The 23,494-nt window shown below is 36.8% G+C and overlaps 1 protein-coding gene across 1 annotated transcript in view; it reads left to right on the forward strand.

The window, feature by feature from the left end:
• Positions 1-782: 782 nt before the first annotated feature.
• The window catches only part of ttn.2 (titin, tandem duplicate 2), a 391,135-nt gene continuing 368,423 nt past the window's right edge, over positions 783-23,494 (forward strand). The window contains exons 1-17 of the mRNA XM_072261778.1: positions 783-995; positions 2,309-2,412; positions 2,825-3,028; positions 5,710-5,997; positions 6,090-6,178; positions 6,264-6,481; positions 7,081-7,624; positions 7,962-8,117; positions 8,804-9,094; positions 9,249-9,359; positions 10,900-11,178; positions 11,716-11,772; positions 11,867-12,125; positions 12,215-12,284; positions 12,476-12,688; positions 13,085-13,227; positions 17,626-17,813. Of these exons, the coding sequence (XP_072117879.1) occupies positions 2,322-2,412; positions 2,825-3,028; positions 5,710-5,997; positions 6,090-6,178; positions 6,264-6,481; positions 7,081-7,624; positions 7,962-8,117; positions 8,804-9,094; positions 9,249-9,359; positions 10,900-11,178; positions 11,716-11,772; positions 11,867-12,125; positions 12,215-12,284; positions 12,476-12,688; positions 13,085-13,227; positions 17,626-17,813 (3,201 nt within the window). The 5' untranslated portion in view covers positions 783-995; positions 2,309-2,321. The remainder of the gene's footprint in view (positions 996-2,308; positions 2,413-2,824; positions 3,029-5,709; positions 5,998-6,089; positions 6,179-6,263; positions 6,482-7,080; positions 7,625-7,961; positions 8,118-8,803; positions 9,095-9,248; positions 9,360-10,899; positions 11,179-11,715; positions 11,773-11,866; positions 12,126-12,214; positions 12,285-12,475; positions 12,689-13,084; positions 13,228-17,625; positions 17,814-23,494) is intronic.

Below are 23,494 nucleotides of genomic sequence, written 5' to 3' on the forward strand. Positions count from 1 at the left end.
GCAAAACAAAACATTTGTTTTCTACATGCAATTTCTTTATTTGATCAGTTATAAAAAAAGAAACTTGCTTAAGTACACTGAAGCTTTGTATTTTGTGAAATTGTCATTATTAAACTTTGGATTAAAGTTATTTGCAACTCATACATCAAGTAGATTTACATCTTTTCAGAAAGATTGAACTTCACATCTTCCAATATTTGTTTACCTTGGAATGATTTTCAATATCTATTCTGAAGCTTTTATTTCAATTTCTGCAGAACATAGAGTAAATGTCTAAATTTTTTATCACAATTGTATCAAAGTAAACAATATTGATTTAAACAATTAATTATAATAACTCTCTTGACCAGCTGTTTTGAAATAACGTGTTTGCTGCTTCAACCTGGTGATTGACAAATGCATTTGTTGGCATCAACATTTCATTAGTGATTGATGGTAGCAGGACTTCTGTTTCTTGACACTGCTGTCATTAGAATTTTATTTTTTTTATCAGTTTAGTGATAGTTGGAATGTACACAAGTTAAAACGAGGAAAAGAATGAATAGAAGCACTGGCTGTCTGAATTGGTTCGAGGGCTTTAGTGCACTCAGGATATGCCAAAATTAGCACTGCCTGCTTAAAACTACAATGATTGTCACTGCTGGGTTGCCTAAATTGGTTTTGTTATCCCATGATCCCCTGCTGGAATAGCCAATCAGCAGTATCCATGAACCTACGTTGCTTAATTTCTGAAGTATATAAGGTAAATGCACCATGTTAATACTTCTGAGCAGTTCAGGCATTCCCAGCCTTGCCTCGGGTGTAGGGATTGCATGGAAAACTAAAGCTGCACCAAAACCGTCCACAACCTCCGTGTAGTTTTGCTTCCTTCAGTAAGAGGATGGTTCATTCTCTCGTTGGATTGTTGGCAAAATTCTGAATATAAGAAGGGAGTTTCCAAAGCTTTAAAAGCTTTGGGCTTTGCCCTATAACTTTTGGCACTCTTGAAAAATCAGGTTTGTCCATCTGTTTCTCTTCTACAGAATTTTGTTTCCAAAATGTTATAATTTATGTTATTTTGCATGGTAAACAAAAAAGTAATATTTCTTTTTCAGTGGAAGTTTGAGAAAGTAACTTCAGGAGTATTTATCTATGTCATATTAATTATTTCTAACTCTAGCCAATGATACCATGTGTAAGATAGTTTTATTGAGCAGTGCTTAAATATTTTAAAAATGAGAATTTTGATTCTGTGGTTTATGTGCATATGATTTAAAAAGGTTTCATTTCCATGGTTAGAAGTTTTCAAGGTTATGCCATCGACAGATTATTTAAGAATAGCTAAGAATAGCACTGATTGCATGAATCTGGTAGGGGACAGTGATGTCTTTTTAAGGGAATAAGCACAGAGCTGATAGTGCTACCACTGTGTCACACTTGCAGGTGTCAATCAAACTGATCCAGCTAATTTTAGAACATGTCTATTCTGTCACAAGATAGTATAACCTAACTTATATAGAAATTAAAGTTTATATCCTTATGTTCCAAATTCAATCCATATGTCCAAAAATTATGCTGTTAAAAATTTTTTCATTATAACCGATGAACACATTAGACTTTAAATTCAGCAAATATTTAACATGTAATGATGCTTATAATGAGATTTAAATTAACTTTTTTTTATCCCAACTAAGCAAATATTAACCTTGCTTCAGAAAATGTAGAGTCTAGTGAAACAATTATAGATTTTCTGGAACAAATGTAATTTAGGTAAATTATTAATCTCCATTCTGGAAGTATTTAATTTACCAATTACAGGTAACAGCAGCTCTGAAAGCAATTCTATCACATGCCTATGTCTAAAATACTTCCAGAATGGAGATTAATATAGTTTTAGACAACTGTAAAGCATCCCATAATTGTCTTCCTCTTCATTATTACTTCTATTTGTATAGACTGATATTATTCATAGTTAAGTCAGTCTTACAGAGAATGTCAATGATGTTTATTGGAACCAAGATGACTCAGCTTCCAAATTTATTTATGGAGGATATCGGTATGGTCACAAAATAAAGATTATGCCAAAATAAAATTTAGTCGGAGAAAAAACTGCAATCTTGAACAAATAAATTATCTTAAGCATTGCTTATTTTTATTTGTAAAATAGAGTTCATGCTCATCGTTGAATCTTTTAACTAATCTAAAGCAATCGAACAGGCAACCCTTGCCAACCAGATATAAGAGCACGGGTTGTAAACTTAAGGAAATGTTTATGATTTTTAAAAGGTGAAATACAGCTATTAACCATTCATATTTTCTATATTTTAAGGGTGCCTAAAAAGATGACAACGCAAGCTCCAACATTTTTACATCCACTTCAAAGCGTTGTGGCACTGGAGGGTAGTGCCGCAACCTTTGAAGCGCATATTAGTGGTAAGTTCTCAATTCATTTGTGTCATGTCAGCCTAAGCAAATCTAACATTAAATTAACATACCAATAGAAATTAAAATCAGGGATCTATGGATGTGAGTACTCGTTACTCGCCAATCATTTTTAAGGTTTTTTTATAATAAATTATTGCATTTTTATTATAAACTATAATTCAGATAAGAGTGAAATTTACTATCGTATTGTATTGAAGTGGGTCAAACGGGTTTAACTTATACTTTGCTCACTAAAAATGCGTCTGAGCAAACTAATTAAAAGCTCCGTGTTGTTTTTATATTTTTTCACCGATGTGACTTCCGAATTATGAAGAGCCGCTAAATCTTGGTGTATGTTGCATTCTTTGCATCAGTGCCCGCGCGTCGGTTTCTGACTGCCCGTGGTCTTGTCTGCCAATAGGTTTGCCAGTTCCCGAGGTGAGCTGGTTCAGAGATGGCCAGGTTCTCTCCGCTGCTGCTCTCCCGGGCGCAGAGATTTCGTACAGCGACGGCCGCGCGAAGCTGACGATTTCCCGCGTGACGCCCGCGCACGGCGGCCGGTTCTCCGTTCGAGCCACCAATGGATCAGGACAAGCGACTAGTACAGCCGAGCTGCTGGTGACAGGTAAGCGGCCGCCGCCACGGCCAGCGCTGGAGGGAGGCGGAGAGAGAACGTCCGGTTGAGATTTAAATGAAGCGCGAAGGCGTGGCAGGCGACGTCAATGTTGAATGCCACATGGTCTTCGAAGCTGTAAAGTTGGAAGTAGCATCGCTTAATAAAATTGAACTATCCGTTCTCGCCATGTACTTTCACACACTGCACAAGCGATGACTTGTATAATTTAGAACTGGGGAACATTAATCAGGGAAGATCGATCTTTCGGCCCATATTAAGTACCACGGTCATATTACCCCACACTTGGTCCCTTGTCACCTTGTGCTTTTCAACTTGCTGGCATACGGCAATCAAAATATAATGGGGAGGAAGGAGGGAGAAGTTAAACTAATAACTATCCAACATTTAAAAGCAGACGAAGTCTGGAGTTCTCAGTATAGAACAGGCTGCTTATATTATGTCCATCAAACAAACATGTTCACACAACTTTACAAATGTTTTCATCCATGCTAGGAGTCTGAAATAGTACACGTCTTGAGGTTTATAACACTGCAAACTCAATGGATACATCAGTTCTTGTGAGGACAATTTTACACACTTTGGTGTCTTACTAAACTATTATTTGTATCATGGTATTAGAGTCATAGAGGGCTTCAACACGGTAGTATTACTATTGCCAAATTGGCTTTACAAAGTGGATACCACGACCTCAGGACCCTATTTCCCCCATTCAATAAGACTATGCCCGAACTGATTGTGGTCTCAACTACTACACTTTCTTCCTTGTTTGGTATAATCATTGATTACCATAATTAAAAAAATCTCTCAGCTTAGAATACATTCAGTGATTAAGTATTTACAACTCTGAGATAGAGAATTCCAAAGAATTATGATTCTCCGAAGAAATTGTTTGACGTCTGCAGTTTAAATTGGCAATACCTTGCACTGAAACTTTAACGGTCCAGATGAGTGAGATTAGGTAGGCTTTATTAGTGAAATGCAGCTCTCACAAGGGGAAATATAATTCATAAAGTGCCTACCTACCTTGCTGCATAAAATCAGCAGTAATGGAAGAAATAATCATTATAATGAATAAGTAGTAATGAAAGAATGTGTGGGACAGCTGCTATGTTACCATAGTTTAGAGCACTTCAAAATCTGAATGCGATACTTTCACAAATTTCAGATCAATGTTTGAAAACAACTATCGTGTTATGATAATGATTTTTAAAACATCATATATATATTCACAATTTTTTAATCAAATTTGTTGCAAATTGATGATTTATTTATATATAAAAGGATATCTCATAAACAGAATAATGCTAACACAGTGCCTGTGTGACCTTGTGGCCTGTGGGTTACCCTGAATGCTCCAGTTTCTTCTTACATCTGAAAGACATACTGGTTTGTAGTTTAATTATTTACATGTTTGTAATTGGGTATTGCAGCTTTGTTGCACCAGAAGGGCCTGTTACTGTTCTGTATCTCTAAATATATAGATATCTTCATTATAACAGTAGGAAATAATGGACATGCGGTACATTGATAGACTGCCTCTGAAAGCAAGACTGAAATCCATGGTTAGTGGGAAGTTCTCTCAATGCTGATAAAATGGTGTGTATAACCTCTGGGACAGATTTCAATGCAGTTCCTGCTGGCGCAGATTCATTACCACTAATAGGAACTCAATTGGACTTCAATCATCCAATTGATTAACAACTTCAATTATAACAAAACATTTCAATAAGATGTAATAAACCAGCATATACATGAACATTAATAAATTAGGGAACTCTAGTCTATAAAATATTTGGATTCACACACTAGCTATCTATATAAACTGTGTGTTAAATATTTTAAATAAGCTGGTCGGACATGTTCTGCCATAGGCTTGTTTTTCTTGCTGACACTCAGTTTGTAACGATTTTGATAGTGCATCAGTCTCACTTTACTTCTTTCGAGCTAGTGACCTATTTAACATGCATTGTGCACTATGAGCTAGACTTTTAATGATATTGATTCAATTCAGGAATATGGCTTTACTTTAATATTATTCCAATGCAGTCAAAATATCATAACCATTTAAGATGAAGTAGGTTTAAATTGTTTTCTCACAAATCTTTCTTTAGTCTTCAATAACGCTGATAATATTGGAGAAGAATTCATTTGAGGTTGAAAACAAAGTACTGTGAGAACAGTCTCTTTTTAAATTGAAATTCCAGTAAAAATAAATTCAACAATAAATTTGATAATCTTTGACTTGATTATATTAATTCATAAATTGATGATATAAGCAAGATTTTGCATACATTGCTTGGTTAGTAATCTGGGAGCAGGAATTACCTGAGAGTGTGAAGTTTGCTTAATCTCACAATTAAGTGTCTTCCATAACAAATAGGAAAGAGGCTAAGTGAATATACTGCTTAACAATGACAATAAAATCATGATATGATCTCTGACATTTGAACAAGTAGCAACCAGAGATGCACAGAAGGGAAAATTATGGGTATGGGATTAATATTATATACAGAATTGGTAATGAAAAACATGTTTTTTTTGTGTTAATGACGCAGTTAACGTGGTGTGCACTATTTTGCAAAGCCTTTCATTAAAAGGATTGGTGCATTATTACTTTATCAAAGTAAATTATGAATGTAAACTTAGCAATTTTTCTCCACCTACTGCAGCAGAAACAGCGCCTCCCAACTTTATACAGAGATTACAAAGCATGACTGTGAGACGAGGATCCAAAGTTAGACTGGATGTTCGTGTGACTGGAATCCCTACACCTGTGGTGAAGTTCCACAGGGAAGGAGCAGAAATCCAGAGTTCTCCTGACTTCCAAATTTTACAAGATGGCGACTTGTACAGCTTAATTATTGCTGAAGTTTTCGTGGAAGATTCTGGAACCTTCTCCGTGACTGCCACGAACAGTGTTGGACGCGCCACCTCCACAGCCGAGCTCCATGTACAAGGTACTTTTTGTTGCCTTTATTTTCATGTCAGGACAATACCATGTCCAGTTTCTGAATTCATTGTAAAACTTTAATTTGTTTTTTTCTTGCAGCTGATGATGAAGTAGTGCCCGCTAAAAAGACAAAGACAATTATTACTTCCACTGAAATTTCTCAGGAAAGACAAATGCAAACTGAAAAGGTATCTCAACTCTGAATTATATTTTAACATGTTTGATTTGTTCCAATTGAATATAATCCAATACAGTTTTTAATGTATATTTTAGAAAATGGAAACTCAATTCGAGGGACGATCTTCAACAATTGAAATGATTGTGGATGGAAGAACAGTAATGCAACAATTACATCATAAGACTCCTCCACGCATCCCACCCAAACCGACATCTAGATCTCCAACCCCACCAGCTTCTGCTGTTAAAGTTACTCGCCAACAATCCCCATCTCCTGTTCGTCATGTGAGAGCCCCAGCACCTTCACCTGTTAGGTATGAGAAAGTTAATTGGTTTATCTGAATATTTAAATATTTTTCATAATGCAGGGGGGAAATTATGTGCACTATGAGTGTAAATCAACATTTCTGAGATTATGAATTAAATAATTTAATTCACTGAGATCTTTGGTGTTATTTAAGGTAGAAGTAAACAGGGTTATCTATTTTATTGACAAAAATATCTGTTCATCAGAGGTTAAGGTTCATCATGGCATCTTGTATCTGTAGAGGAAGGAAATTTGAATTAAAATCATGCAGTTTGTTATTTTGAAAAGGTTCCTTTTTCATTTGTTTTTGTGAAAGCAGTAATCCAGACCAACAAAATGAAAGTGAATGCTCAGGATAAGTGTCAAAATTAATATGGCTGCCTTTCGCTTCTTTTCTGTTCATCATTTTTGTTTTAAAAGTTCCTTCGTTCCTTTTTGAATAATGTAGCTCTTTACCATCTATGATAACTGAGTAACTTGGGCTGTCTTTTTAATCAAAGGCACATTAAGCAAATTGGAAATTAAAAAAATTACTACCATATCACAACTACATTTGCTGCACTCCTTTGATATCCAGTGTAAATGTGGGTGATATTCTTTTTACAGATCAGTATCTCCAGCTGGAAGACTCTCAACATCTCCTATCAGATCTGTGAAATCACCAATTCTCACTCGTAGATCTCAGACAACTACAGTTGTCAGTTCAGAAGCTATACCCCCTTGGAAGCAGGAAGGCTATGTTGCAGCAACTGAAACAAAAATGAGAGAAACCAGATCTACAAGTGCTACACAGATTCATAGAGAAGAAAAATGGGAAGGAAGATATGGAGTCCATGGTCAGATGATGATCACTGGAGCTGCTGGTGGAGTGGGTGCTGCTAAAGTTACTAAAATTGAACAAGGTGCTAGTATGGTAGGAGGTTCCAGAGTGGCAACATTTGAAGGAGGTGTCAGTGCTGCTGGTGCTACGAGAATAGCTACAGTTGAACGATCTGTTGGTTCTCCAAGAATTACCACAGTTGAACGACAGACAAGAGTTACCACAGCTGAAGGGTCTGCTGGTGTAGCCAAAGTTTCCGCAGAAGAAGGAATTGCCACAGCTGTTGGAATGACTGGTGTTGCTGCTAGTGTTTCAGGTGCTGGCCAGCAGGTAAGGTGTAATCCATTTTCATCAAGCATGCCACATTAAAACTATTTATAATTAGGAACAATTGGATGATCTTGAACTCAGACATGTTGAGTTTAATAAGTTTGAAACTTTCTGTGAAGGTAGATTAATATTATTCCATGGAACATTAACCAATTTCTTACTTGGTTCTGCAAGAAGTCATTTTGTAACCCTGAAGATAATTTATTTCATGATGTTTATTCATCAAATATTACTTCTGAAATTTTGCAGCAATATAGATTGATTTTGTAATCTATACTTCAGATATTTAGTTGCATGACGCATAATAAAATGTTTTTTTTTGCTGCATGGAAATCAGTTAGAACATGGCGGTGAGAAAATGACTGCTGTAGCTACTGTGGTAGCTGCAATTGATCAAGCCAGAGTACGTGAACCGGTTACTGTAACCAATGCCGCAGAAAGAGGCACTTCTGAGTGTGTATCCATAGAAAAATCACAACCAGTTGAGGATCAGGTAGTTTGAATCACAAAAGAAAATAACTTGAAATTCACTTATTTGTTACAATATAATAGGCTTCAGTTTCATAACTCTCTCTATAATGTTCTCACAAAAGTATTGAATTTTTTTTGTGTAACACACAATTTTTGTCACTTTTTCCTTGTAGTTGTATAATTAATTATGACTGGTACTTCTCGGCATTAGCACCCTTTAGATTTACTACTTCTCTGTTGTACTAGTGCCCATTAATTTCACGCTCACATTTTTTTCTTATCTTCCCTAAGTTTCATCAGCACTTCCCTTATTAAACGTCTGCTGCCATGCACCCAATAGTCATATAATTTTAGACAAAATGCTTAAAATTTGTGTTGGTTGTAAATGCGCTTCTGTGTAGTGTGCAGTTTGCTGTCAAAAACAATACCAATTTACTTTGCAACACAAATTTTTACACAATAATTAAAGGTCTAGTTATTACCCATTATAATTTATTTTCAATAATAAGCTTTTGAATGTTATTTAAATTTGTTTAATCTTGTTTAAAACATAAACTTGAGTAATTTGTAAATAAAGAATATATTGTTGGCTTCAGTGTGGTAGATCAAAGTTTAAGATGGTATTGGTTTTGAATGTCATAGTTAATTTTGTGATATTTAAGATTAGACTATGAGTGCTTTTGCAGACTTAGCCCTTGTTGTCTGCAGATTGAGGTTGGCAAAAAGGCTGAAGCTGTGGCTAAGGTATTGGCTGCTGTGGATCAAGCGCGTACTAGACATCCTGTGTATGCTGAAGGAGCGCGTTCAGAAGAGACACGTATGGAGTATGAACATGCACAGCGTGGTGCATATAAAACTGCCACAGAGTTTTCTGCTGAGAAACGAGCACCTCCTGCTGGCCAACAAGTTGTCACCACAACTGTCAGAAAAGAGACAGTTATTGTGCCAACTGAAACACAAATTTCCTATGACGAACAGGCTGAAAAACACATTACACAGGTTAGAATTCATTTAACTCATAAAACACCAAGTTAATGTTGACAAAAATTCTGTTATTTATTTTAACTATGGAGATCATCTTGAGAAAACTTACTTTCAATTTTATTAGTACATGACGGATTAAGCATAATAAAGGTTTTGTTGGTTGCTATAGATTGAAAGAACATCAGAAACTGCAGCACATCTGGACCACAGAATTTCTAGTACAATTCCTCACTTCACTGTTTCAAAAATCTCTGTAGCCAAACCTGAACCAACCCAAGAGGTAAGGGTACAAATTCTGGATGGCAGGCAAATAAACATAAAGATTAGAATATTAAATAAGCAAGACTTGAAGTGAGCCATCGACAATCTGTAAATTCAGGAAAGGGAACTCTTATTTACCTAGGGACTTGTTAATTAATGGAACTTATACTCAAGTCAATCCCTGCTTTGACTTGATCTGCCTAATTTCCTTAGAGGTGGCCTACTTTTGAAGGGTGTAATTATCTGTTTTAGGCAGCCACAAAGGCACAGTTCAAAATGTGGTGGGATGGCATTCAATTACAGTTTTCATCTGTGAAATCAGCTTTTATTGTACACAAATCAGGCACAGGAGTTACTACATCATTATTTTTAGCAAATTAATTGATTAGGTTATGCCATGGTAAACAATGTAAGGAAGAATAATAGTGAATATTTCTGCGACTGTTGAATATTGGGAAAAGATTTTTATGGTCAGGCATTTACATAATTCTCCCAAACATTGCAGAGAATCTAATTTTGTTGAAATAACCTATTTTTGACAGGTGTTAAATAGTTTTCATTAAAACTTTCTATTTTCCTGCCAGACAGCATTTTTACATAAATTTATGTACAGATAAAAGTAATTTCTGAAATGTATTGGCCCAGAATTTGCTGGAAAGTAATGGCAATTACAATGGTTCTATTCTTACTTTAAAAACTTAGTTGAAAAACTGTACCAATTTCTGATGAGGAACAGATTTGTAGAAGAATGCAATTCACCACAAATTATTGAACATTTGTTGATTTGTCAGCTCTTGTCATTTTCATAACAAGATTTAACCTCCTCCAATTCCATTTAATCCTGCTTGATGGGATGCAATTGGAATATAAACTATGGATCTCATCCCAACAAGTATTATAGTAAGAAAATAACTTTTACTTTTCAATCATTTTCATATTTCATTTTCCTTTATTTTCTGTCTATATAAAATTTTGGCACAGATTTCTGTTTTAGCTGTAACTTCATTTTGTTTATCTATAAAAGTCACTGATTGAGGAGTGGAAATATTTATATTCTCCACAGTCCTTGATACCTTATTGAAGTTACTTCACTGTTACCAAGCTTAATTTTCAGGTATTTTTAGTACAAATAATTTTTAAGATGAAACTAAACTTCAAAATTGGACATGCTGCACGATGCCATTCACACCAAATTCTGGGCCATATTGATTTATTTTGCTATCATCATTCATTTTGCATTTTCACAAGTACATTTTAACTTCATCTGTACTAATAGTTTAGTTTTAACAGTCGTAACATTAACACAAGTCCTTAGGATTTAACACTTCATGTTTGAAGGACGCTGTTTGAACATAACATTCACAACTACTTCAACCTTTCCTACACTGGGTTACATTTTCCTATTGATTGATTTGTTTTCATGCTCATGGAACATTTTTCAAAAAGGCCATCTAATCTGCCTAATTTAATAATCCCACCCATCTCTGTCATTTTGACCACAGATTAATATTTAAAATAGTTTGTAAATAATGTAACTTTATTCTTCTTGGCTTGGTTAGGTTTCTATAGCAGGAACGGCTATTGTTACTCTGGAGAAAGAGTTGTCTGCATCCTCTGCTGTGAAGGTCACTAAGCCAGTGAAACCTCCTGTGTTAAAAGAGGCCAGAACTGTGACACAGGAGACTGTCTTTCCCAAGCCTCACATTAGAGAAAGAACAGACATATATGAAACACGGTTTGATACTGAGATGCAAAGGCATCTAGGTTTAAGTTTTACAGGTTCACTTGAAGCTGAATTTGATGTTGAACATGAAGATCAATATGAAACACAAGAACAGGTTTGTCAATTAACTAGTTGTACTCTGAAAATATTCTAGTTTTGTGTGTTCCCCATGAATTAACAATAGCAAATAATGCAGAAATTTCATTCCTGGTCAAGGCAAATCTAACACCATTTTCATCCATCCCTCTCTTTTCATCAATCCCTTTCTCCTCTGGAACCTTTACCATTACATAAAACTATGTTGGTTTATTTTTAAACACAAGAGGCTCCGCAGATGCTAGGAACCCAGAGCAACACCCACAAAATGCTGGAAGAAGCGTCTTTGCGTGAAACATTGACTGTTCGTTCATTTCCATAGATGCTGCCTGACCTGCTGAATTCCTCTGGCATTTTGTGCATGTTGCTCTGAGTTTATTTTTAATTATGAGAATAATATATCTTTGGTGTGATTACTGTGTGGAGACAGGAATTCTTTGCTGGAAACTCTTACCCATTTTTCAGTTTGATATAAAACATTCTTCAAAAACTATTTGACAAGTTGTATCATAGTCTGTTACTTTATATTCATTATTTTACTTTTTGTCTGTTTTAGATCACAGAACATGTCTCTGCAGCAGAGATTTCATTTACCCCACCAAGTTTTGTTTCTGTAAGCATTAATTCATAAAAATATTATGTTTTGAATTTTGAATGCTTGTTGTTATCTATTTTTATGCAATTAATGGTACCTTGCGCTTTTTCAGGGCTTGAAAAACATGACCGTAGTAGAAGGTGAATCTGTGACTTTGGAATGTGAAATCACAGGGCATCCTACCCCAAATATAATGTGGTTTAGAGAAGACTATCATATTGAAAGTTCCATTGACTTTCAAATAACTTTTGAAAATGGCATTGCTCGTATAACAATCAGGGAAGCCTTTGCGGAAGACAGTGGTCGCTTTACTTGTACTGCCACCAATGATGCTGGTTCTGCTAGCAGTTCATGCTACCTTCTTGTTCAAGGTTTGTATTTTTATATCAATGCTTAAAAATGGTTAAATAACTTTCTGATGTAAGATCAGAAGTGTAATATTTTAGTTTTGTTTTGGTAGTGTCCGAAGAGATTGAGAGCAGAGAAGAAACCTTGGTTACGTCTGGACAAATTGTCTCAGAAAAGAAACGGTATTTATACTGAGAACCATTTCTCTCTTTTTAAACAGTGATTTAAAATAAATGTATTTTCATTTTTAAATATTTTCCTTCCATTTCATTTATTCTTACCCTACTATCCATTCATCAGGAAGGAACTCTGATTGTATAAACTGTTGTTGATGGTCCACCATATTAAAATTGATCTTGCTTTTAAATTCCAGAGCTGAAATGACCATAGAAACTATGTCAGCAGCAAGTGCTACTGCTGACTTTGTGGAAGTTGCTGCTGGAGTTGCCCCATTCTTTATACGGAAACCAGTACCACAGAAACTAATTGAAGGTGGAAGTGTAATTTTTGATTGTCAGATCGGAGGTACCCCTAAACCGCACCTTTACTGGAAAAAAGCTGGAATTCCATTAACAACTGGATACAGGTATAAGACTCTGTTAAGAAACGTTGATCTATTTTAGCTTTAAACTTTTATTTGATTGAATTAAGTTGGAGTATTTACTGTTTTTAAAATGTGGAAATATTGCCACTTAAGTAGAATAGTTAGGATGTTACTACTTCATACAAAAAAGATTAATGTATGTTATATGTCATTTGTTGTAGGAGGATTTAAAAATCAGAATTTTACTTATAATAATGTCAACCTCGTTCTCTGTTCTATCCTGACAATCTGTACTGAATACAATATTTGAGGTTTAAGTATATATTCTTTTGGACTGAATAAATTCACCCCAATATGTACTTGGTCGATTAGTTTTTCCTTGTTTCAGGTTTCGTTATATTCTTTTAGTCTTATACAAAACATTTTATTTCTCCCTAGGTACAAAGTAAGCTACAACAAGGAAACAGGAGAATGCAAACTTGAGATTTCCATGACTTTTGCAGATGATGCGGGTGAATATTCTATTGTAGTTCGTAATCAACATGGAGAAATTTCAGAATCTGTTCAACTGCTGGAGGAAGGTTTGTATTTATTAAAACAGATACTGAAAAGAAAGTCTGCTTCATCAGACTGGTAATTAAAATAACCACTTTTTTTTTTAGAGATTATTCACTAAATTTATTTGGTTTAATTAAATGAACTTAGTACATGCATTTTTTAAAATGTATTCAGTTAAAATTTGACTCCATCAGCCTCAACCATCTCTGAAAGATCTACTTAGTATTTCTCTGTTGAAATATATATTGTTCACTTGCTGGATATTTCTTCAATTTTCCCTGAAGAAACAAATTCCTCCTGCGCAATGATTTCTGATCATACTGTCTACTTTAGATCATAGAAAACTTGCGACACAAAAAGAGCCATTTAACTAATCATGACTGAGATGGTTGAAAAAGAGTTACCCAGTCGAAAACCACCATCCAGTACTAGGTCCCTTGCCTTGGAAGTTATTACTTTTCAAGAAGCTCGTGAATAAATTTTAAATATGATTACAGCTATGAAAAGAACTCTTTCAAACAGTGTGATCCGGACTTCCTACTACCTACTGGGTGAAGACATTTTATTCATCTTTCTTCTAATGCTAGGGGACATAGGCCCTTCTGATTTATACCAACCAGGCACTCAGAACTTTGTACATTCTCAGCTTCCTTCATTCCAAAGACAGGAACCACGTCTTTCCTCATGGCAATAATTTTCCGGTCCTCTCATCATCTTTGCAGGCCTTCATAGTTATCTGTGCAAATGGATCTTTCCTGTTTTCTGTAACCAAAACTGTACACAGAACTTAGATTAGGGTTGCACTATTTCCACGCCATTCTTGTATTCTGCATACACATGAAGGAAACCATTTGGTGTGTTACTTTAACCACCTTATTGACCTGTATACTTCTGGCTCTTTTAAAAAGCCACCACAAATGTGATTCAAATGGTTAGCACTTAAGATGGACTTTAATTAAATCTAGTTGAAACGGAATGTAGCATCCGTAGAGAATAAATGGATATTTTCTAAAACATAATGTTATAGAAGGAGGGTACTTCTATGTTACAGACTTGTAAATTTTGGATTGTGTAATTAATAATTGGCTAACTAAGGGGCTTTAGGATACAGTCGTCGGCTGTGATAGAATTTTATATGAAGACTGAAAGTTGCTTAGTAACATTTGAAATTGGGGTTTACATCTGAATAGAGCAGACTACACAGGTATGAGGTGTGAATTGTTGATAGAAGATTGGGCAACTACATTGAAAGTCATTGCAGTAAGCAAGCAATCACTAGCATTTAAAAATTGACACATAGAGACCATAAGGCTGTAGGTATAAGAGCAGAATTAGGCCATTTGACTATTCGAGTCTGCTCCACCATTTCATCATGGCTGATTCATTTTCCCTCTCAGCCCCAATCTCCTACCTTCTCCCGTATCCCTTCATGCCCTGACAAATCAAGAAAATGTCAACCTCTACCTTAAAGGTGCTCAATGACTTGGCTTCCTGAGCCTCCTGTGGCAACGAATTCCACATTCATCAGAATATAAGTAACATGTAGTATATGTACCTATAAGCAAAGAAAAACTCACTGTAAGTAGTCCAGGTATGTCTATCAAAAAAACTTATGAACTGCATTAACTGGGAGGAAAAGGTAGGTAAGGTTGCCTAATGAAAAAGTAGGACTGAGGACTGAGAACATTTCCTCATTCAGCAGAAGAAGATCAAGACATTAAATAAAAACAGCAAAGTAGAATACAAAAATAGGCTCATGAGAAACAAAGCGATGTAAGAGATTCAAGAGATTTGTAAAATGAAATGTTTATTGGTTAGGTAAACATGCACCTCACAGACTAAAATTAGAGAACCACAGCAAATTAAGGACTAAGGAAGTTGGAGAGGAACTAAACAAACACAGAAGACCCAAAAATCCTTCTGAAAATAGTGGTGTAGAATAAAAGAGGGCCTCAAAGAAATCCCCATTGATCTGCATTCTCGGGTTTTGAGGAGGTGACTATGGAGATAGTGGATGCACTGGCTGTCATCTTCTAAAGTCCTATGTTTTAGAATGTTCCACAGATTGGAAAACATTACATGCACATAATTGTACTATTGAAGAAAGAAAAGAGGGAACTATAGGCAAATTAGTGTGTGATTAATTAATATAGAAAATGCCAATGAACTGTTAATAAAGCACTTAGAAAATAAAAAAACAGAGTTGGAGAGAATAAATGTGGACTTATGAAAGGGAAATCATGTTTTAGAGAGCAATACACACACAAACTGGAGGAACTATGCAAGTCAGGCGGCATCCATGGAGGGAAATGAGCAGGTGATGTTTTAGGCTGAGACTCTTGCTCGTGGCCTAAAGTATCAACTCTTCACTTCCTGACATTGATGATGTATGACCTACTTAGTTTCTCCAGTGTTTTGAGTGTGTTGCTCTAGATTTTCAGCATCTGCAGTCTCTCTTGTATCTACATGTTTGTTCAAAGGTTCAGAGATTCATTTATTATCAAAGCATGTATCCATTTACAACTCTGAACTTCATCTTCTCCAGATAACCACAAAACAAAGAAAGAACATGATAGATATATTAGAGTTTACCAGGTTTTAAGAAGGAAAATAGATGAGGGTGAATGAATTGATATGTAATGTTTGGACTTTAAGGCCTTTGATAAGATACCACACAAGACATAAAAGAACAAGTATAGAGCAGATCCTATTGGGGGAATATATTGGTGTGGAATGCAGATCAGTCAATGGACAGAAAATAAATAATATAAATTATCAAGTTAGTTCTGGTTTGGGAGTCTGAGCAGTGGAGTGTCACAGAGTTGGCTGTTAGGAACCCAGCTGTTTACAATCTACATGTATATCAATGATATAAATTAATGTAAAATTTCCGTGTTTGCTGATGATACAAAACTTGTGGTACTGTCCACTACTTCATGTAGTGACTTGGTCACAGTGAAGGGAATGCAGAGAGATTTCAGAGGCTTATAGACACGCTCAGTGAAGTGACCAAGTCACTACATGAAGTATAATGAAGAAATATATGAGGCATTCACTTTGGCAAAATACATGGAATTGCTTCAAAAGATCGAGATTGAAGATGATGGTATTTAGAGATACATGGATGTCCATGCACATAAATCATTAGAGGTTAACATGAAGATACAACAAGTAATTACAAAGGTAAATGGTATACTGGTCTTTATCAAGGAATATTTGAGTTCAAGCAAGACCACGTATAAAATATCATATAAAGTCTGCTTACCTAAGGCATGATATGCTTTCGGTAGAAGTAGTGTAGTGAATATTTACTTGATTGATTACCAGAGTGGCAGTTGTGTCAAAGAAGTAGAGGTTTAATGGATGAGATCTATATCCTGTTAAATTTGGAAGACTAAGAGGTGATCTAATTGAAAGGGACAAAATTTTTGAAGAGCTCAATGGGATTGTTGCAGAAATAGTGTATCCCCTGATAGGATTATCTAGAATTGCTGGTCAAAAAATATCTTCACTTAGAGGATGGTGAATATTTGGAACTCTTATCCCAAGAGGGCTGTAGCATGTCAGTTGCTGAATATATTAAAGGTTGAGATAAAAGATTTTTGCATAATAGGGGAATGAAAACATGTGGTTAGTGATGAAAGGTGGTACTGAGGTCAAGGATCAGCAATGATCAGCTCTCCTGGCGGCCTCCATAATTTCAAAGAAATAAATATTATTCTCCCACAACTTTAATTGTCTTGTGTGCAACTTAGTAACACCATCATAAATTTCATCCCACAATTTAGGTAGGACATCAAACATTATTCAGTTTTCCTTATCTCTTCAGAAAGTTTTTGTATCTGTGGTATTAACTAAGCAAATCTCTTCTCTACACTTTCCCAGGCCTTGACAACTTTTTGAGGTTATTAACACATAACTGGATATAATATAATAGATGAAGCCCAGGCAATGATTTACACAGATTTAACATTTCTACATTATTTTCATATTTTTTATTTGCACTTAAAATAAATTGGTTCTTCCTAAAACCATGTTAACAGCCCACTTCTTGGAAATTGCTGTATTTAAACTATTTGTGTTTCAGGTTTTTGCCTTTAACTATTTTCATGTATTTTTCTGTCATTCATTCACGCAATTCTGACATCTGTTTATTCAAAGTACATTCCAAAAGTTTTTATTTTCTTGTTATAAATCTATTTTTATATGTCACTTTCAACCAATTTTAGATCATTAAAGTGGCATTGTAACACTGAGTCCAAAGTTATGACATTGTTTATTTTCATCCAGATTGGTCAGAAAAAAATCTTTATTAATTATTACTGATCAATAATTTATTTGTATCACCTGTTTTAATAATAATCAATTTACAGTAATTTGTGCAACTTCAACATTTTTCTAATTATGTTATTCATTTTTAGCTGATTATGAGCTTTACCTGAAGGACCACCAGGAAATCATTTATCGGACAGAATTAGTAACAGAGCATGTTCAAGAACCCAAGGTTGCAGAAGTAGCACCAGTAATTCCAATGATGGAATATGACAAAGAACAGGCACTAATCAGGAAGAAGATGGGGAAAACTGCAACCATAATGAAAAGTGAACAGGCAAGATTTATCTTTGAATTTATTTGCCTAAACAAATTTTTGTGTTATAGGACAAATTTATTTTACAATAGCCAATTAAAACTGTTTTCTAAATATTAGAAATAAATTAATTGCCTTTCCATATACACCAGTACACAACTTATTCACTTTTAGATAGTACAATTATATTAGCCATTTCAAACATTCATAGAAAGATATTTAATTTTAAATATGGAATAACTTCCTTGCTGTTCTTAGAAAATAGTGCTATGGGATTTTTTTATTTCCATCTAGTGGAAGAGAAATAACTTGTGGACTGATACTGTAGCATCATATCAGTATTACAGAGGGTTGTGGAGTTAAATTTTATGCATTATTCTTTGAAGTTGGATCTGCACGTGATTTAGAGACAAGAGTACCCTCAAATGAGTCACTGACAAACACTAGAAGACATTTTCTTTGGGAGTTTCTGTTAATGGATGTAGACATAAACATTTACAACAAAGAGGACTAGCTAGATAGGAGTGTTAATGAAAAATATTAACTGTCCAGGTGAGCCCCATGTTATGGTGACATTGCATTCCTAGAAAACTATCTGTACTGCAATTTTCTATGATGCAAAGCCCCTTTTACTCATTGGATCCCATGTTACTACTGGAAATTTATCCCTCAACAATAATGATAATTGTATCACAGCTGTTGGTTCACAGTGGAGGAGCATTTAAGAGATTGTTTTGTCAATTTTCAAAACAAATCTCTTTTAGTGGCCAGCAGCTGTCTCTGGAGACACAAGCAACTCCAGATGCTATAATGCAAAGTGGAGGCTGGAAGGTGAGAGATAAGGAATGCACAAATGACTTGTTCCATTAAACACCTTCCTTACTTATCAGATTCTAGCATCTAGTAGAAACATAGAAAACCTACAGCACAGTACAGGCCCTTCGGCCCACAAAAGTTGTGCCGAACATGTCCTTACCTTAGAAATTACCTAGGGTTACTCATAGCTCTCTATTTTTCTAAGCTCCATGTACCTATCCAGGAGTCTCTTAAAAGACCCTGTCGTATCTGCCTCCACCGTCACTGGCAGCCCATTCCACGCACTCACCACTCTTTGTGTAAAAAAAACTTACCCCTAACATCTTCTCTGTACCTACTTCCAAGCACCTTAAAACTGTGCCCTCTTGTGCTAGCATTTCAGCCCTGGGAAAAAGCCTCTGACTATCCACACGATCAATGCCTCTCATCATCTTATACACCTCTATCATGTCACCTCTCATCCTTCATCGCTCCAAGGAGAAAAGACCAAGTTCACTCAACCTATTCTCATAAGGCATGCCTACCAATCCAGGCAACATCTTTGTAAATCTCCTCTGCACCCTTTCTATGGTTTCCACATCCTTCTTGTAATGAGGCGACCAGAACTGAGCACAGTACTCCAAGTGGGGTCTGACCAGGGTCCTATATAGCTGCAACATTACCTCTCGGCTCCTAAACTCAATCCCATGATTGATGAAGGCCAATGCACCCTATGTCTTCTCAACCACAGAGTCAACCTGCGCAGCAGCTTTGAGCATCCTATGGACTTGGACCTCAAGATCCCTCTGATCCTCCACACTGCCAAGAGTTTTACCATTAATACTATATTCTGCCATCATGTTTGACCTACCAAAATGAACCACCTCACAATTATCTGGGTTGAACTCCATCTGCCACTTCTCAGCCCAGTTTTGCATCCAATCAATGTCCTGCTGTAACCTCTGACAGCCCTCCACAGTATCCACAACACCCCCAACCTTTGTGTCATCAGCAAATTTACTAACCCATCCCTCCACTTCCTCATCCAGGTCATTTATAAAATTCATGAAGAGTAGGGATCCCAGAACAGATCCTTGAGGCACACCACTGGTCACCGACTCTATGCAGAATATAACCCATCTACAACCACTCTTTGCCCTTTGTGGGCAAGCCAGTTCTGGATCCACAAAGTAACGTCCTCTTGAATCCCATGCCTCCTTACTTTCTCAATAAGCCTTGCATGGGATATCTTACCAAATGCCTTGCTGAAATCCATTTCCACTACATCTAACGCTCTACCTCCATCAATGTGTTTAGTCACATCCTCTAAAAATTCGGTCAGGCTCATAAGGCGCGACCTGCCCTTGACAAAGCCATGCTGACTATTCCTAATCATATTATGCCTCTCCAAATGTTCATAAATCCTGCCTCTTAGGATCTTCTCCATCAGTTTACCAACCACTGAAGTAAGACTCACTGGTCTATAATTTCCTGGGCTATCTCTACTCCCTTTCCTGAATAAGGAAACAACATCCGCAAACCTTCAATCCTCCAGAACCTCTCCCGTCCCCATTGATGATGCAAAGATCATCGCCAGAGGCTCAGAAATCTCCTCCCTCGCTTCCCACAGTAGCCTGGGTTGCATCTCGTCCGGCCCTGGTGACTTATCCAACTTGATGTTAAATCCCTTGGTGTGATATTTGATTCCACCTTTAAGTTTGACAAGCAAGTTAGTGCAGTAGTAAAAGCCAGTTTTTTCCAGCTTCGTACTATTGCCAAAATCAAGCAGTTTCTCTCTTTCAAAGATCTCGAGAAAGTCATCCATTGCCCTTATATCCTCCCACTTGGAATACTCCAATTCCCTGTATACTGGGATTAGTCAGTCGGCCCTGTCCCATCTGCAACTGGTCCAAAATGCCGCAGCTAGGCTCCTAACAGGTGCCCGGAAGAGGGACAATATTACTCCTATCCTGGCCTCCCTCCACTGGCTGCCAGTATGGTTCAGAATTGATTTTAAGATTCTCCTGTTTGTTTATAAAGCCCTAAAGGGGCTGGCTCCCCCCTTATGTCACAGACCTTCTAACCCCTTATTTTACTTCCAGAGATCGGCTGACTTGGGGCTCCTGGCTGTCCCGTGATCTAAACTTAAGCTTAGGGGTGACCGTGCTTTTGCTATTGTAGTCCCTAGACTGTGGAACAGCATTCCCCTCCCTATCAGATCTGCTTCCTCCATCGACTCTTTTAAATCCAGGCTTAAATCTTACTTTTATTCACTAGCGTTTGAATCCTCCTGATGTGGCTGATTTTTGGCTTGTGCCTAGGCCCTTGTGTTGTTCCTTTTGTGCCTATCAGCTGTTTGCCTTATTGGTTATGTCTGTGTTTTTCGTATTTGTAATTTTAGCTATTCTGCTCTGATCTGTACAGCACTTTGGTCAACGTGGGTTGTTTTTAAATGTGCTATATAAATAAATTTGACTTGACTTGATGCTTTCCAAAAGCTCCAGCACGTCCTCTTTCTTAATATCTACATGCTCAAGTTTTTCAGTCTGCTGTAAGTTATCCCAACAATCGCCAAGATCTTTTTCCATAGTGAAAACTGAAGCAAAGTACTCATTAAGTACCTCTGCTGTCTCCTCCGGTTCCATACACGCTTTTCTACTGTCACACTTGATTGGTCCCATTCTCTCACGTCCTATCCTCTTGCTCTTCACATACTTATAGAATGCCTTGGGGTTTTCTTTAATCCTGTCTTCCAATGCCTTCTCTTGGCCCCTTCTGGCTCTCCTAATTTCATTCTTAAACTTCTTCCTGCTAGCCTTATAATCTTCTAGATTTCTATCATTACCTAGGTTTTTGAACTTTTCGTAAGCTTTTCTTTTCTTCTTGATTAGATTTACAACATCCTTTGTACACCACGGTTCCTGTACCCTGCCATCCTTTCCCTGTCTCATTGGAATGTACCTATGCAGAATTCCACGCAAATATCCCCTGAACATTTGCCACATTTCTTCCGTACATTTCCCTGATAACATCTGTTCCCAAATTATGCTTCCAAATCCCTGCCTGATAGCCTCATATTTCCCCTTTCTCCAATTAAATACTTTCCTAACTTGTCTGTTCCTATCCCTCTCCAATGCTATGGTAAAGTTAGAATTGTGATCACTATCTCCAGAATGCTCTCCCACTGAGAGATCTGACACCTGACCAGGTTCATTTCCCAGTACCATATCAAGTACAGCCTCTCCTCTTGTAGGCTTATCTACATATTGTGTCAAGAAACCTTCCTGAACACACCTAACAAACTCCACCCCATGGAAAGCATCTTCAGCCATTTGAGCTTTCTTTTCTCATCTTCTAGCCTTCAGTTTTGGTTTACAACTTGCATTTAAATTTGTTGGTTCTATTTGTAAACTGGTCGCCCAGCTACAGTTTAAAAAACTTTGTTTTCCATGTTATCCACATTTTACCACATCAGCACATTGAGTTTGTACAAGGGAAAAGCAGTAACAGAACGAAGAATAGGGTAAATGCAAGCAGGCTTTCCCACTGAAATTGGGTGAGACTAGAAAGAGAGGTCATAATTAAGGGTGAAAGGTGAAATATGTAAAGGAACCTGAGGGGTTGTTCAATGAACATTCTTCACTCAGAAGGTGGGGAGAATGGAATGAGCTACCAGAGGAAGTGGCGAATGCAGGTTTGATTTCAACATTTAAGAGAAATTTGGATAGGTACATGAATGGGAGGGGTATGGAAGTCCAGATGCGTTTTGATTGTACAAGGCGGAATAACAGTTCAGCATGGATTAGATGGGCCGACGGGTCTGTTTCTGTGCTGTAGTGTTCTGTGACTCAATGACTCTAATAAAGTAACTTACACTAAATGTTGGGGGAACTCAGCATGCCAGGCAGCATCTATGCTGCAAAATAAATAGTCGATGTTTCGGGCCGAGACCTGTCCTGATGAGCCAGCAACGAGTATGGAGAGAGTCAACGGAGAGGAAGCTGGTTTCCATAATATGTTGAGCTGTGTCTTCAACTTTCTGTGGTTCCTTGTGGTCACAGGAAAAGTAATTGCTGTGCCAAACCATGATGCTTTCTGTGGTGCATTGATAAAATTTGGTGAGGGTCAAAAGGGTCATGCTAAAATTTTTAGCCTCCGAAGGAAGTAGAGGCGCTGGTGAGCATTTTTGGTTGTGGCATCTATGTGGTGGGACTAGAACAAGCTGTTGGTGATGTTCACTCCTAGGAACTTGAAGCTGTCAACCCTTGCTACCCCAGCATCACTCATATATGTAGAAGTAGGTGCACTGTTTCCCCTTCGTGAAGTTAAACCTTTTGCTTTGATGACATTGAAGGAAAGGTTGGTGTCATAACACCATGCTGCTAGGTTCTTTTCCTGTAGTAAGACTTATCAGTTTTTGAGATTCAGCCCACTAGGGTGGTGTCATGTGTAAACTTGTAAATGGAGTTAGAATAGTATTTGGCCACGCAGCTGTCAGTGTTTTGGAAGTAAAGTAGGGACTGTAGATGAAGCCTTATAGGGTACCAGTGTTGAAGATAATCATGGCAAAGATGTTGATGTTTTAAACATCTTGAGGGCAAATACCATGGGAAACTCTTGGGCAAATAAAACCTGTTTGACATGATAACTCCCTGGGCAAATAAAACCTGCCCTGAAGTTATATCTCCTTATCAATCTCCATAGATGAACCACTAACTGCCAAGCATTTGCAGCCATTTCTTTCAAAATTGCATTCTAAACTTTCAGTCTAAAACTCATTCTCATCTAACCCACGATATCCACTCCATGAACTCTTTCCTCTTTACTTCTTTACAGCTAAACTTTGGTAAGAATAAATTCATTCCAAAAAGGTCAATAAAAGTGAAGTAGAGTTACCATGTTATGTT

Source organism: Mobula birostris, chromosome 6 (assembly GCF_030028105.1).
Source record: "Mobula birostris isolate sMobBir1 chromosome 6, sMobBir1.hap1, whole genome shotgun sequence".
Lineage (NCBI taxonomy): Eukaryota > Metazoa > Chordata > Chondrichthyes > Myliobatiformes > Myliobatidae > Mobula > Mobula birostris.